Source organism: Prionailurus viverrinus, chromosome A3, assembly GCF_022837055.1.
Source record: "Prionailurus viverrinus isolate Anna chromosome A3, UM_Priviv_1.0, whole genome shotgun sequence".
NCBI classification, from domain to species: Eukaryota; Metazoa; Chordata; class Mammalia; order Carnivora; family Felidae; genus Prionailurus; species Prionailurus viverrinus.
The window spans coordinates 83384923-83401241 of NC_062563.1; the positions used below are offsets into that span (position 1 = coordinate 83384923).

General features: G+C 42.2%; 1 protein-coding gene across 1 annotated transcript in view; it reads right to left on the bottom strand.

The window, feature by feature from the left end:
• The window catches only part of SPRED2 (sprouty related EVH1 domain containing 2), a 114469-nt gene that overhangs the window by 22502 nt on the left and 75648 nt on the right, over positions 1-16319 (bottom strand). Inside the window, exons 2-3 of the mRNA XM_047852395.1 lie at positions 8959-9136; positions 523-691 (exon numbers count right to left, since the gene is read on the bottom strand). Of these exons, the coding sequence (XP_047708351.1) occupies positions 523-691; positions 8959-9136 (347 nt within the window). The remainder of the gene's footprint in view (positions 1-522; positions 692-8958; positions 9137-16319) is intronic.

Consider the following 16319-nt stretch of genomic DNA (forward strand, 5'->3'; position numbering starts at 1 on the left):
TGACTGCCCAAGAGCCTTCCAGGCCACATTCAGAGGCAACACATTGTCTACTCCCCACTCACCACAGACCAAGCCCTACACCGAACCAGGGCTCCAGGACTTACAGATCCCCTTCCTTTTCAGTGCAGCCACACACCGTAAGCTCTCATTATAGGACGGCAGTCGCTAGGCCTGGCACCTTCCGAGCCAAGACCGATCAGACCGAAGGCATTTCAATAGTCAGGGAAAAGTGTAATCTGTCAAAAAGTCATTGACATGGAAGTCCAGAATTTGTCTTTCCAGAGCAGAGTCTGAAAACCAACTGGGATCACTCCTTAGTCTGAAACCCAACTCCTTTCCCCCTGCACTGTCACTTAGTAATTGTTCTCTGTGGATGTTCCTCAAGTTTTGCCATCTACTGACCTGCCCACCCCAGGCCTCCCTCAAATAAACCACAAATATATGATGGCAGACAACTGGAATAAAAAAGACCTTGGAACGTTCCCACTGTCCCCCTAAGAATGCAGTGACAAAATTCAATACCTTCTATAAGGTCTTCGATTGCTTTCCTCACTCCCCTGTCAAAGGCTCGAGCATCAGCAGGGCTTTGGAAAGTAAGTCCAAACTTCCTATTGTCGACCTTCCAATGATGAAAGGTTGGGTTGGCTTTGGTGTAGACCAAGTCCTTTCTTACATAGCATTCCAATACCACCTGAAGGATTGAAACGCACAGGCTGGTTACTTGTGAAATAGCCGTGATGGTGTCTGGTTACAAAAACCCAACTAGGAACCATCTATCATTGCTGGCGACTAATGAAAACCCTTCATCCCTGCCTTCTCGTATCTGTCTCTCCATCTCCAAAGAAGCCTTCGCTTGCCTTGTGGACCATCCATTCTTTGTTGACCCTGCCCTGCTCGCCTTTGGTGATGCCCACTGGACTTCTTAACCACCCCGGTTCTCAGTCATTTTAGGTCCTCCTGCCCCTAACTGGAGGGCACTAAGGGGAAGCCCAGGTCTCAGGGCTTCAATCTGTTTCAGGTTTATTGCTTCTATGTCAGGACCTTTGTACTAATGGTTCTCAATCTTCCCTCCTCTGTCCTGATGGGTGTTTCCTAGTGACCTCACATGCAACATGTTGAAAAAATTAACTAACGTGTTCTGAAATTTCTGCTTCTCGTTTCCTCTCCCAACTTCCCATATGTAGCAATGCCAACCCCTCTCTGTTCATGCTATCTCAAAATCCCTGTGGTTGTCTCTATCTCTTCTGCTTTCTCTAGCCCCTGTATTATTAACCATGAGGTCCACTTCATTTTTCCTTGAACATCTTTTAGATCAATCTCATTTCAGTCGCTCCCACCCTGATCTGTTAAACTTTTATCTAGATTAGAACAACCTCTAAGTTTCTAGTGATCTAGTTCCAGAAATGCCTTTTACTAAGCTGTAACTTGGAGTAGATTGTTTTTTTTACGCCAGTTCTTCCTGTGACCCTCACAATTTAGTACTTGATTTTACAGTATTTTCTAAGTTTCACTAGCCTTGTGCTCCTAACCAGACTGTAAAAGATCAAGATGTATTACAAAATAACTCCATGACCAGCACAGTGCTGTTGTTGATAAAGATACCAGAGTTTAATATTACACAAGAAAAGCAGCATTGCCACCCCACAAATGTAAACTTCATTCTTTATTCATAAAAAAACCTCCAAAACAGCGACGATATTTATTCCTATGGCTTTATTATGTGCACCAAAGGGATTCTGCTGAATTTTAATAGGTTTGCTCTTGTGCTGGCAAAGCTCCACGTTTAACAAAATCTTATTACTTTTAGACTAAGCGAAGGGAAAGAGTGAAGCTTTGCCTAAGTTAGTGTAAGTTCAAATAAGAGAAGAACTTTGAATGAGTACGAGTTTCAAGACTACATCTAAGCAAACAAACTAAGTGCTGCCAATAAATGTTCTCTGACTTAATAAATAGATGAGTATAATAGTCAAATTGGTATATCAAATAGCAGTCCAAAGCAGTTCACTTTATTACATTGTATTGAAAGAAGACAACACTCCCCTCACACAGTTCTATTTATGATTAAATCGCTTATTATGGCCATTTTTCTCTAAGAATAGTGCAATGATTAAATGTCAGCCCAGCCCCATTCCAAATTGGGGAAATCCAAATAACCAAGGCTTTAACCAACAAATGTTATCTATTTTAGAATTTAATAGTCTCAATTCAAAGTCTCAAAATAAACTTTTTGTAAAAACAAAGACTTCCAGTTTCTCCGTATTTTTTTTTTAAAGTAAACTCTACCCCCAACGTGGGACTCAAACTCACGACCCCAAGATGGTGACCCCGAGTCTCTTGCTCTACCGAATGAGCCACCCAGGTGCCCCTCTCCATATTTTTAGGGTGAAAAAAATTAGCTTTTGGTTCATGTTTTCCAAGCTTAAGATTACTCAATGGTAAATTTTCTTAAAGACGTTCTAAAATTCTTAGAAAAGTAAAGTTCAGCCACCTAAAATAAGTGAGGGGAAGGGGATCAGGTACCATCTCTTTACATCCTGTTAAGCAAAATAACATCACTACATATCCAGGTTTAATGACAAAAATGAAAAAGTTCAGATGTTTTCATCTTCACAGGTCTAAACCCTAGTGAGGTTTGGCATTAACTCCAAACTTGAGAAGGGCTTTAGAAAAGGTATCTTTGAAAATGAGATGCACGGGGAGGAAAAAGGTGATTATATATTCTCGTTGGGAGCTTTAAAAAAATAGACACAATTGGGGTGCCTGGGTGGCACAGTCAGTTAACCGTCCGACTTCAGCCAGGTCACGATCTGGTGGTCCGGGAGTTCGAGCCCCGCGTCAGGCTCTGGGCTGATGGCTCAGAGCCTGGAGCCTGTTTCCGATTCTGTGTCTCCCTCTCTCTCTGCCCCTCTCCCGTTCATGCTCTGTCTCTCTCTGTCCCAAAAAAAATAAATAAACGTTGAAAAAAAATTTTAATAAAAAAAAAATAGACACAAGAACTGTATATTGTCCAAGATTTAAGTAATCTACACAAATATGTGAAGGCTCCATACTTGCTTGCCTCTCCGCCCCCACCCTCAATGCCTCTCCATTTCTCTTGAGTCAGCCACTATCAGTATGGTGGACACAATGCCACGTTCCTTTCTGTGGCTTCTTTATATACACACATAAGTTTGTGTGTGTTTTTAAACATGGCCATACCTATAAAAGGCTCTGCAAGTTGCCTTTTCCTCAAGGACACGTCTTAGAGGTAGATACAGAAAAATACCAAGTTCTGTTTAATGGCTCAGTGGACACGTTGGAATTAGTCAGTCATTCTCCATACTTACTAACGGGCATGTAGATTTTGCTAATCAGCCAGTTTTAGAGATAGTGCTGGAATGAATACCTCTATACACGATCTCAAATTTTGTTCTGCGAGCTCTAGGGAGCCCTCCCTCTCTACCTACTTCAGGCTCCAGGATGGCATAACTATTTTCAGATAGTAGGACATTTTGCCATTTCATTGTGTTGCCATTTCTACTGAGGGTGCAAAAGGCACAGGGGGGTAAAAACTGCTGTGCTGTGGCATGCATCAAGGCAGTGTCGTGGCACCAAACTGTACTATGGTCACCTGATTCATCACCGCCACAAGGTCAAAGTGGAAAATGCCAGTTCTGTGTAGGATGGCCCTTGATGAAGAAGCTAAAAATCATTACATCTTGACCCTTGAATACACAGCTCTTAGCCTGTGTGGTGAAATGGGAGGTGTACCTAACTGGATTCTCCTATCTGCTTCTTCATTCAATCTGCCATTATATGCTGCTTGGGCTGACGTATATGAAGAAACTTTGGCTTTGCACAAATGCATAGATGAAAAGGGAAGGGCATTTCTAACAGCCTTTTCACTTCTGCCGCCATACGGAAGAACGACGCCTGTCTCAAGGAAAAGTACCTGCGCAACGGTTTCAGTAGTGAGTTGAATTTAACTGCCTTTTTCATGGATCACCAGGTTTACTTGAAAGAGCAACTGACAGATGAACTATGGTTATTCAGACCCGGTACTTAGCAGACACTTTCTCGAAAATGAACACAGTGACCCTGTCACTTCAAGGAAAACAACTGGAGGTATTTGTTGCCAATAATAAAATCTGAACTTTCAAGTGAAATTAGAATTTTGGACAGCTTCCAATACTTAACGACTTTTCTAATGATATTAGTGGTGATGTTAAGAAATGGGACTTTTTCATTATGTAGAATTAGATGTAGCAACATTTGGCAGATCTGCTGAACTCAGTAAACCATTATTTTTCAAATGACATGATGTTCAAAAAAATCAGGAATGACTAAAAGATCCACCATTCAAAGTGAAACATAAACCAGTAGTTTTTAATGTACCACAGTATGAAAAGTTCATTAATGTGGCTTCAGATTCCACATTTTAGAAACTATTACAAGCCGAGTTTTGGTGTCGTATCCAAGAAGTACATCTACAATTACCTGAAAAGGTTTTCCCTCTTTTCCAACTACTTATCTGTGTGAAGCTGGATTTTCTTCATATACTTCATCCAAAACAACATACTGCAACAGCTTGAAGGCAGGAGTAGATAGTAGAATCTAGCTATTTTCTATTAAGCCAGATATTTAAAGAGAGGGCAAAAATATAAAGCAATGCTAGTCTTCTCTCCAATTATTGTTATTCTGGAAAATGGTTCTAGAGGGATGTCATAAATAATTTTTTTACATTTCAGTTTTAATTTCTAATATGGTAAAAATAAGTAGCTGTAACTCATAAAACAAAAGCTTTTGGGGGTCCCTCAATAAATTTTCAGAGTGTAAAGGGATCCTGAGACCAAAAATGTTTGAGAACTATTGCTTTCCTTAAATCTTTGTGTATAAGTCTATTTCTATAGGATAGGGTTTAAGTACGAAACTGTCAGGTTAAAAAGTATGTACATTTAAAATGAATATCCTGGCAAACTGCTGTTAAAGAGCTTTACCAGCTGGATCTCCTACCAAATGTGTGTGTGTGTGTGTGTGTGTGTGTGTGTGTGTGTGCGCGCACGCGTGTGTGCATGTGTGCACGTGCACGTACATGCTCACAGACCTGCACATGTACAACCAATGGAACGACCAACCTTTCAGATTATGTGATTCATCTTCATAAGTTGATTTCTCATGGGATTTAAGGAATAAACTTCTCTAGTTCATTTAAAATGATTCAACTCAGAGGCGCCTGGGTGGCTCAGTCGGTTAAGTGTCCGACTTTGGCTCAGGTCATGATCTCATGGTTTATGGGTATGAGCCCCACACTGGGCTCTGTGCTGACAGCTCAGAGCCTGGAGCCTGCTTCAGATTCTGTGACTCTCTCCCTCTGCCCCTCCCCTGCTTGCACTCTGTCTCTCAACAATAAATAAACTCAAAAAAATGATTCAACTCAGAAATTTTAAATTTACACATAATTTCTCAGGAAAATTTGATTGTCTCCAACTTAAAAAAATTATCCAAATTAAGGACTTCTTAATGGATGTCTGGAACACAGATTTTTTTTCCATAGAAACCATGGAAATTCTGTTCATAGGCTTCAACACAGAATTCAAATAATAACAAAAATCAATGTGCTAAATTCTAGAACTGCACTACATCGGAAAAACCAGTGGTAACACTGTTCCTACCAGAGAAAGCATTTCTTGTCCTATCTAGTTAGAATACTAGGAACTCTGGTGCTATCCACCCACCGTATTTCAGAAATGATCTCCACCCTCTCCCCACCATTCCACCACTTAGAGAGGAGGTCCTTCCACAACGTATACCATTTGCAAGCTCCCATGTGGGTTCATACCCATGTGGGCAGGAGTGCTGCATTATGGAAGTATGGAGTCACCCTATGTCCAAAGGGTGTGTGTGTATGTGTGTATTGTGGGACAGGGCAGGGGGTCAGAGTTAAGCAGCACTGGATACAAGAGTCTAGAATTTCCCAGAGTGTGAGGGATGGAAAGATGGGAAAGCACAACTGGGTATATGAGCATGTGATTTCAACACGACTACATACAAAAGTCTGGAAGTGGAGAGTCACAGAATATAAATGGGACAGGAAGAGAAATGGAGTGACAGAGAAACATGACGGGGGGGGGGGGGATGGAAATGAGCCAAGGCACACAATCCTTGTGCAACAGCAACAGATTACAGAAGCTGGTTCACAGCCACGACTGCCCTATTGCTATGCAGAATTAGTATGAAGGGACCAGGTTGGGGATTCACAATGAAATGGTTCCTGATGTTGGCTCTGCTAATAACCACATGCCCTAGACCGAGGAAACGGATCATCACTTCTTGGAGCACTGAGTTTCCCCACTGCGAAGCAGAGATAAAAGTATCCTCCTCCTTAAGAATGTTACAGGAATTTAACTGAGGGCTTTGCTTTGACCAAAATGGTAAAAGTTTACAATTATTAAGTGCAAGTCAGTGGTAAGATACAAGTTTCTAAAATATATTTCTAAAATGAAGGGCCTGGATGAGACAATCTAAAGGCCATTTTAGGTTGACATATTCTATGATAAACCATGAAAATACCAAGAAAAAATAGATCTAAAAAGATTTAACTGCTCAGGCAAGATAATTTGCTAACACGAAAGTAATAAAAAAAATACAAAGGGAAAAAGTGAAAAAAAATTTATCAACATTTTTGTTAGAAAAAGAACACCAACTAAATAAAAAGGCAAGCAACAGACTAGAAAACTATTTGCAGTAAATATGGCAGATGAAGATTGATATCTTTCTTACATAAGAGGGCATATATACCAAGGAGAAAAGGCCCCCAATAAATAAATAAGTAAATGACATTAACAGATAATTCACTGTTACAACTGTTAAACAACTGTTTAACAAACAGAAAAACATTGATACCATTAGTAATTAATAATATGATACTACTGTTACTCTGTCAAATTGGTAAAGATTTAAAATATATGACTCTCGGGGCACCTGGGAGGCTCGGTCAGTTGAGTGCCCAACTCTTGATTTTGGCTCAGGTCATGATCCCAGGGGTCATGGGATTCTCCCCCTGCACCTGCCCCCCATTGGGCCGTGTGTCGGGCTCCACGTTGAGCATGGAGCTTGGTTAAGATTCTCTTTCTCTCTCTCGTGCTCTCACTCTCTCAAATAGAATAAAAATTAAAAAAGATTTAAAATATATGACCCTCAAGGAAATTCTCCTATATGCTGGTAGCAGTCCTTTGTACAAGTATCAACAGTCATAAAAATTTGACCCCAAATTATTCCAACAAAATAGTAAAGGTGGAAAATGCAGGTAGGTAATACTGCAGGGGGTGGGGGAGGGGGAGAGGAGGGAAAGAACCTTAATATTTATAATAACCCTAAGGAGATCACCAAATAAACAATATTATATCAACCTTATACAGCAACGAGGAAAATTCCTTAGAGAATGTTAAGGCAAAGCAAATGAGACACAAAATGGTTGACAAGCTCTGTTCGGAGCTATGAAAAAAGAGGAATATGCACAAGGGGGAAAAACTACCCTAAAAGGCTAAAGGTGGTTGAGCACATGTGGCTTGGCTCAGTTTTAGGGTCAGAGTGATGGAGTATCAAATACTAGTTACATACTCTCAAGATGGGTCACGAAGAACAAGGAGTTTATCTAAAAATCTTAATTTTTTCAGTTATAATTATACAGGCTATTGTAAGGACACAGTGAACTAAAGGACTAGCACTGTGTTTAGCACATGGTGAATGTTAGCTCAATGGTGTTATTTTACTTTTTACTGGGAATATGGCTACATTGTAAATAAGAATGCTTTAATTATTTGACTAATACATAGGGAATTTTCTGAATGGACACACTTCTTAAAATGAGCTATGTTCTCCCTTTAAACTTTCATTCATTTCATTTTTGGAAATGAATCAAGCGTGAAAATAGCATTTCTGTTAATCTATATATAACACTTACAAATTGTTCTGTCTTATCTATTTGGTAACTTTTTTAAACAGTAAGAAGTGGTTGCAAAAGCAGATTACATTTGTACATTTAACACGTAACACTCAACAGACACGCTCGCTGTTAAGGGTCTCAAATGTCACAGTGACATTTCCTGTGCTGTCTTTATATTTTTTCTGTTGAGATCCAATAAGATCCTGCACATTTTGAAGCAACAGTTGGCTTCTGAGTATACGCTCCATGATCAAGTACAGATAGGAGCAACGTTCTTCCAGGTTCAAGGCTACCAATTAAAAATAGCAACTTTTCTTCATATCATGGATTCCTTCATAGCTCAGAACTGGACATCCACGTTCCTTCATGAAACTCTATGTTATGAGCTACTAATGCTCCACTCACGTGAGAGAATATTACTCTCCAAAGTATGTATTTAACAAGCATGTAGAATTATTATAGACATGTGATACCACTACATTTTCCAAACATGTTTTATTCACTAGTATAGGAAATAAAAGCTACAGTATCTTTTAGATAAACAGTATTTACAAATAACCAAGTATCAGGTGACATTCTGCCTTTGCATTTGACCTTTTACCATCCAAACCTTGACGGCATGCTCCACGAATAAACCCTACATTTTTAAAAGCCCAGGCTTCACAGCTCACTAGAATGTGATTCATGACAAAGAACACGCTTCTGTTTTGAATATCTTGTTACGGTGACAGAAAGACAGCTTAATTAATCAAAGACGCAAACAAGATGGCCAAATATACTAAGCACCTGCGTTATCTGGTGTGGTAAGAAAGGACTTCACTGGAAAGTCAGGGTTATGTTTTGTATTTGGCATCAGCTCCAGAGTTGTAACTTCCGAAGCTTTCACAACAGTTTGAAGTCAGAGAAATAAGGGGGGGGGGGGGGGGGGGGAGGTGCGGGAGGAGACAAACAAACCTATGAGAAGAGGGCCATGATTAACGGAAAGCAATCAGTCGTTGCTGATTTAACACCACGCGTTGCATGTCTACCATTACCAGTTTGTCTTTCTGTCGTTCACCGTGGATGAGAAAGCCGCTTCGTCCATTGCCTTCGGGGTGCATGACCTTACAGACACCCACGCGACTGATCCCGCCTCCTTCCTGTGGGAACCATCCCCCGCTGGAGTCATCTCTGGTCATAACCACAGCCTTGACACGCACAATATAGCTGTCACTAAAACGACAACAAGAAGAATGGGGCATGACAATGGTCTGGCAGCTGCAGGACATGTTTCACAAGGCAAGACGACCACCAGCCAGCACTTTTCTAGACCCTTCAAAAGAAAATCGATGCCTGGCAGCAACCTTAAAAGGTAACCCTTCTCCACTTTTAGGGAAAAAAACAAAAAACAAAAAACACTTAAACTAAATATGGTACAAAAGCACATTTTTAAAAAGATACCCAGCAATTGCAAATATCTATGTGTCTTTGAAGATGCATGCAGGCATAACATTCTCTACAATCTGGGTCTAACTATTAATAATAAAATGAATGAGCTAATTGCTATAATTTGTTATCTGTAAGTTAGGAACCAACGCATGACCTAGGCTTAACACTTTATAAAGTTAATAATCTTCTGATTTAGCACAAAATAGGATAATTCCCTTCCAAATCGCAAATCCACCACGCAATCATTTGCATAGGTGGGAAAATGTTTCAGTTCCAACACCCTTTACCCATGTATAGCCTTCTGTTTATGATTTTATTTTTTCCAGTCTAAACTTCAATTTCGCAGTAAGTTCTTCTGCACATTTGCCAAAAATCCTCTTTCTTCTCCAGAGACCAACTCTAGCTTTTCATTCTTCATCACTTTTGGGGAACTGTATTTGGATTTTTCAGCAAGGCCACTTAAATTCTTTTTTGCGGTTTTGTTTCTTTGGATAGAAGTCATTTTTTTATGCATTCAAACATATATTCACATCTTCTACATGTCAGGCGCTGTGCTAGATTCTAGGGCAACAGAGATGTAGAGTAGCACAGAACCCCCTCTTTCCTTGGGACTCAGGGGAAGACCACCACCCACCCCAGCGCCAGGCAGAGCCCGGCCACTCCATCTTCAGTCTCCCAGAGACCATTTAGACAGTCCCTCTGCCCCCAACCCCTGCTCACCGCACTCACCCTCAAAGGGGGAGCCACCTAGGTCTCCCATGACTCCCTGCGGCTCACCCTCTACTGTGCCCCAACTCCCTCCACAGTGCCCCTGCACTCAAGGTCCAACATCCTTTCCTCAGATCATCCCTTTTATTTTTAAACTGGTAAAATACATGTGAGATAAAATTTACCGTTTTAACTGTACGCTTCTGTGGCATTACGTGCACCGACACTGCTCTACAACTGTCACCACCATCCCAATCCAGAACTTCCTTCATCTTCCCAAACTCAAACTCCATACCCGTTAAACATGAAACTCTCCATCCTCCCCTCTGCCCAGCCCCTAGGCAGTCGCCACTATACTCTGGTCTCTGTGAATTTGACTAATCCAGGTACTCAGATGTTCTTTTCACTCTCTTAACCTGAATGTAAATGTGCTCTGGGCTGAGCTTCTGGGGCCCACTGACATGAGGCCACATTCTCTCTCCTACATCTCTCCATGCTTAGCCTAGATGTGGGGCAGGGTAGTCACCTCTGCTCCAGGCTACTGGCCAGCTCTCCAGTTTCTCTGAAGCTCACAAGCCTGGTCATGCCTGCACTACCCTTCTTCAATCTTCTACAGACCTCTGGGCCGCATCCCTCCCCTCACCCTTGGAAGACATGGGCCAACGGGCTCACTGTCCCTCCACCTCTCCACCATGATCCCTGCTGTGACTCTTGACAATTTCCTTATTCACACAAAGGATCCGTACAATTCCTTGGCCTCTCAGTTTCTGGAACTCTTTTCCAATGCCATTCTCTTACACCCAACCTCAGGTACCCACGCCTACCTCACACACACGACCTTGTCATTACTAATATCTGCACAACCTCCTTCACCTCAGTTTCAAACATCTTGCTCTCTAGCTGCCATTTCTCAACTTTGCAGCTCACTCCCTCCAAATTCCTGTAATTCTTCACCTCTCTGGGAACAATATCTCTTGCTCTGACCACCTTTCCCTTTCCCCCCTTCCCCACATCCTTCATGTTCTCACTTGATTCACTACTCAAGTTCCACGGTCTATCACGACACTCTTTTGTACAAAACATAACACATTGTCCTCTCTTTCCCCACCGTACTGCCTGGTGAACCCCAACCCCGATGAAATTCTACCGGCCACCCAACTCCATGCCCCCACCCAGGCTGTTGAATACTACTTTGGTCGGTTTTAGATCTAGTTTTAGTCACTAACCTCAGGCGGGGAGCTCTTAAGTGCCTCCCAGTATCCTGTTACATTTCTCTGATCTGTCCCCAAGAAGATAATTTCACAGGTCCACCTACCCTGTCCCTCTCAGATGATGCATGAGCTTCCTTTAATTTCCCTGTGAAAAATAGGCAGTCAGAAGGGACCTTGTACCTGCGCCCACTAGCACGCCTATTACTTGTGACCAGTATTCTCTGCCTCTCCTCTAACTATGGCTAAAGCACCCAGGACCCACACCAAGCACCTTCTAAAGGCGTTAACAGTGCCCAAAATTCACATTTCCACCCAGACCTCTTCCCTGAGCAGATCAAATGCCTAAGGATTTCTCTCCTTGGGTGTCTAAGAAGCATCTCAACCAACATGTTTCAGATTGAACTCTTCATTCTCCATACCTTATCCTATTGGTTCTCTCTTCAAAATATATCCAGAATCTACTTTTTACTACCTCCCTCGACACTGCCCTGATCCCAGCTGCCAACACCTTTCAGACTATTTCAACAGTCTCCTAACTGGCCTCCTTACTTCCACTTCTGCCCAACTTTCTATGACAATAGAAAGGTGAGTCAGATTATGATACTCTACTCAAACAAACTATACAATAGCTTCCTACATTACTCTGAGTAAAAAGCAAAATTGAGCACTTATCATTCTCCTGCTTGCTCATTCTACTTCAGTCCCATTGCCCTTGTCCTCCACATTAAGCACACTTTGACCTCAGGGCCTTTGCACTTGCTATTTCCTCACTCTTTCCCCCCATATGCCGACTTAGCTCATTTCCTTATTTCACTCAGTTCTCTGCCCAAGGTTATTTTATCCGAGAAGATTCTTTGTCCACTTTATATAAAGTAACACCCTCCATCCCTCTTAAATCTTCTCATTCTTCTTCATCTTTCTACCTGTTACTAAAACCACATCTGCCCTATTTGCCCACTTTTGCCAACTAGAATGTAAATGCCATAGGAGCAGTGCCTTTGCCCTTTTTGTTCGCTGCTCTGTCCCTAGAGCCTACAACACTGCTTTATGTGTGTGTGATAGGCTAAGGAACAAACGGGTAAAACACATTTTATAAACAGATGAAAAAAATTATTCTTAGCTAACAAAATCTCTGAGAAAAAGTAGAGCCTTCAATATTCATTTGCTTATGAGCCACAATAGCTTAATTGGGACAGGATAAAGATTAACAAGAAAACTAAATTTAATAAGCACATGTTTTCTATCGTCAATCCATCCATCTCAGGATTCAAACCCATATTCCTTTAGATCGAAGACATCAGGAACGTTTGATAACATTTGTGTAGATTAGTTACATGCAAACAATTTGAGAATATACCTTCCCCCCTGCCCCACCCCATTTATTCTAGAAAAATGAAGGGTCCCCAGGATTTGTAATTCTCTAGTATGAAACACAGCTTTCTCAAATCTTCTGGGAGTATGCTATGGGTTCATCCCAATAGGAAACGGCCAAGGCGAGTAACTGAAACTCTACACACCTCTTGTGAAAACATGCTGTTTACTTTTTTTGTGTTGCAGCTGTGTGTTCTCCCTTCCTTTGAGGAGATTAAGTAAACACGAAAAAGGGAAGTTTGCGTTATATTGGTGCCATAAACTCATTTCCAAAGAGTATTCATTTATTAGAGACTAAAAACAATACCTCACCCGTTGGCTTCTAGTCTACAGGGGCTGTTCATTTTGGCCTTTGCTCGCAGCCTGCAGCATCCTCTTTCTTGCCCTAATTCCTCTTGTGGCCCTTCTCAAGAGCACAGACTTGTCTGATGGGGTGTGTGTATGTTGGGAGCAAGGGAACAGAACGCCCAGCAGCCCATCTCCTCTGGCAACAACCCCATCAGCCAGCATTAACCGAGGCATCTGGCTATTTAAAACAAGGCAGGGGATAAAGTGTTGCACTAAAAGCTGTGAAGGATGTCTGGATAATCCAGCTGCATGGCCACTTGCCAACTGCTTCCTATCTGTGGTGTATTTATGTTACTCAGGCACTTCACCCCACCCAGAACAGAAATGACAGTGAACTCTACTACCACAAAGGTATAAAGGAGGAAGACTCCCTTCCCACCTTCCCCTCTCTCTTTCTGGAAAGAATCAAACAACATGTTTAAGCCATATGTCGGGTTCGTTTGGGGGAGGATGGAACAGGAAGGGCAAGGGCAGATTCGTTTTTTAATGTGCACAGAAAATGGTGGTGGTATGCTTAAGAATTTCAAAAAATGCTATTATTGTCAAAAATAACACATTTTTAAGAAAACGCTTCTGCAAGCAGCAACCGCTAAACCAGTATAACTGATTAGGAACTGGTGAAGTTCCACACGTGGATCCAAACACCAACTGAATGGAATCCTACTGTCTGACCTTGAGCTAAACTGCCCCCAAAGACTCAGTGCCCTCACATATGGGATTTGACTACCATTACCCAAACATTACCATATTCTTTCGGTGTATTATGAGTAAAAGTGGCTTTTATGAATTGAACTGGAGATCTGCCATTTAAATGTGGTTTCTTTAAGGAAAAAGCTTTGCATTCCCAACATATGGGCTTAGCTGTAAAAATAAGACTTGTCCTGTGATCACTCCATGTGCAAAAGAGGTAGGTGATATCCTACGGTAGGATGGGGAGGCAGGGTAAGAACAGTTCCAAAACTAGATTTTTATGTGGGGGTGCTGATGCACAGCAAGCTTTAGATCTCCGGCTTTTGTGTTCTAAGCTCCCTCCAGATTCAAAGTGGACCCTGTGTGGACCTTGTTACACAAGTAAACAAGGTAAACAAAGGAAGTGTAGGAAAGGGTGATGAGGCAGCATTCAGAGCCAGACAGGTCCAGCAGTGCCTTGACCTTCTCAGTAGCCAAAGAATCCTCTAGTGCAGCTTCAGATTCTCTCATTTGCAAAAAGCAGAGATGGGATGTCCTGAGGGTTAAAAGTAGTGCTAGAGGTCAAGTGCTTGATACAGACAAGTTTAGTAAGTTGTAGCCATCATCATTATTTTTCCTGAAAGCCTGACTTTGATTACAAGAAAAGGTCCTTTAAAGACCAGCTCCCCTGGCCACTAAGAGTGGGTTTGCAGACTGCCTGCCTTTTTCAGCTATCAGACAGCAGAGGAGCGGCCGTCAGGCTCTTGACAACAGAAGAAAATCCAAAACGGACCATCAGCAATTATCAATGCAAATCAGGTTTATAAAGACCTAGTTTGAGCCTACATTTCAGGCACACCTGTAGCGGAAAATAATTCCATCTGCCATCTGTGAATTGGCCCTGTGCTCCCACCCCTCCCCCACACAGCTCCAGAGATGGAGACTGGAACTTTTATGTACCCCCCCCCCCCAGCTACTTCCCGGCCCCCTCCTCACGGCCAGCCTTCATCTGATTACAGGGCTCCTGTATCTCTCCATTATGCTGAACATTACAGCTAACTTCCTCCCTGCGCTCTTTTCCACCCTTTACTACTTCACCAGACCTTGAGAGGGATTAACCAAGATCCTAGCCTCTCAGGCTCCCTCTTCTACCTGGCACAACCACCGGCCGCCAGCTGAGCCAAATATAACACAAGTCCTCCAGGGGAGCCAGGCACACTCTTTACTGCATTTGTATCCTGCACCCCACTCCACCAGTCACCGTCGTGCCTACAGATTTACAAAGTCTGACTTCATTATTACATACGTATATCAAGTTTTGTATGTGTGTAGAACACATAGTGTATATGAAATATGTGTCTAGTCATTGAAAAAAAAAAAGCATCAACAAAGTATTTCAGTATCAAATGCGTTCAAAAGCCAGATATTGGTCCTATTCTATTTAAGCAGGTTTCGTGAGTGGCTCTTTCATGAAACATCAACTACTTAAGATCTTTTTTTTTTTTTTTTTTTTAAACAGGGGACTGGTCTCATTTTATAAATGTGTGTGTTCCAAAATTATAGGCAAGGAAGTTATACATCATGTAGGTTTGTGCTGGGTGGTAACAAGATGTTCAGCTCTGTTCCAGCCACTAAAGGTAGGACACTTGCTCTGCCCACTTACAGGTCTGCCTAAATGGGGACTGCTTGTACAGTTGGGCCATTATAGAAAACAGCGGTAAGAAAAGCCCACTGAATGCTCAATCTGGCAGCAGCCAATTCTGGCAAAGGCACCAGCTCTCCTCTCAAATGCTGATGAGCAGGCACTATGAAGCATAGAAGGAATTTTCGGAACATCAAACGTTTGCTCATAAAGAGAGCCTTTTGGGTGATGGTGGTAGTAGGTACTTGTCTTAACAATGACTAGGGATAGTCTTCACCCAGGAACCAACAGACTGAAACCCAGGGGTCCTGTGGGAGACAGAGAGTGGGTGGGCGGGTGGGGGGTCCGGGTATGGGGCTGGGGATAGGTTTTCCTCCTTTACTATGTGCGGGCTCAGAACCCTTGAGTGAAAATAGGAGAAAATGTTTTAGGAACCCCCAGTAATAGTCTTGCATCATAAGGCAGTGAGTTCTGCTGTACACAAGGTCACTAGAGCCCTCCATGTCCAAGCCCTACCCTCACCCAGAGGGGGAGATATGGGACACGTCCATTCTCATCCTCCGATGCCACGTATAAACCCAGCATCTTTGTTGTTTATGCTACCTAGCTACGCCGAAGCATATAAATAGACCCACTCACCCACACACCGTTTTCTTCTGCACACAACACAAAGGGTAGCTTTTTCCACTATTGTGAAGGACACTGCCAGCAAGACTGGTGTTTGAAATAGGAATGATTGATACATTTTGGTAGTATTTAAAAAATTCTTTTTTAATGTTTCTTTTTGAGACAGAGACAGAGTGCGAGTCAGGGCGGGGCAGAGAAAGAGGGAGACACAGAATCCGAAGCAGGCTCCAGGCTCTGAGCTGTCAGCACAGAGCCCGATGCAGGTCCAAACTCATGACCTGAGCCAAAGTCAGCAGCTCAACTGACTGAGCCACCCAGGCGCCCCTTTTCTATTGGAATTATATTAAAAAAAAAAACTCCTTTAGAAAAACTACCACAAACTCGTAGTTTA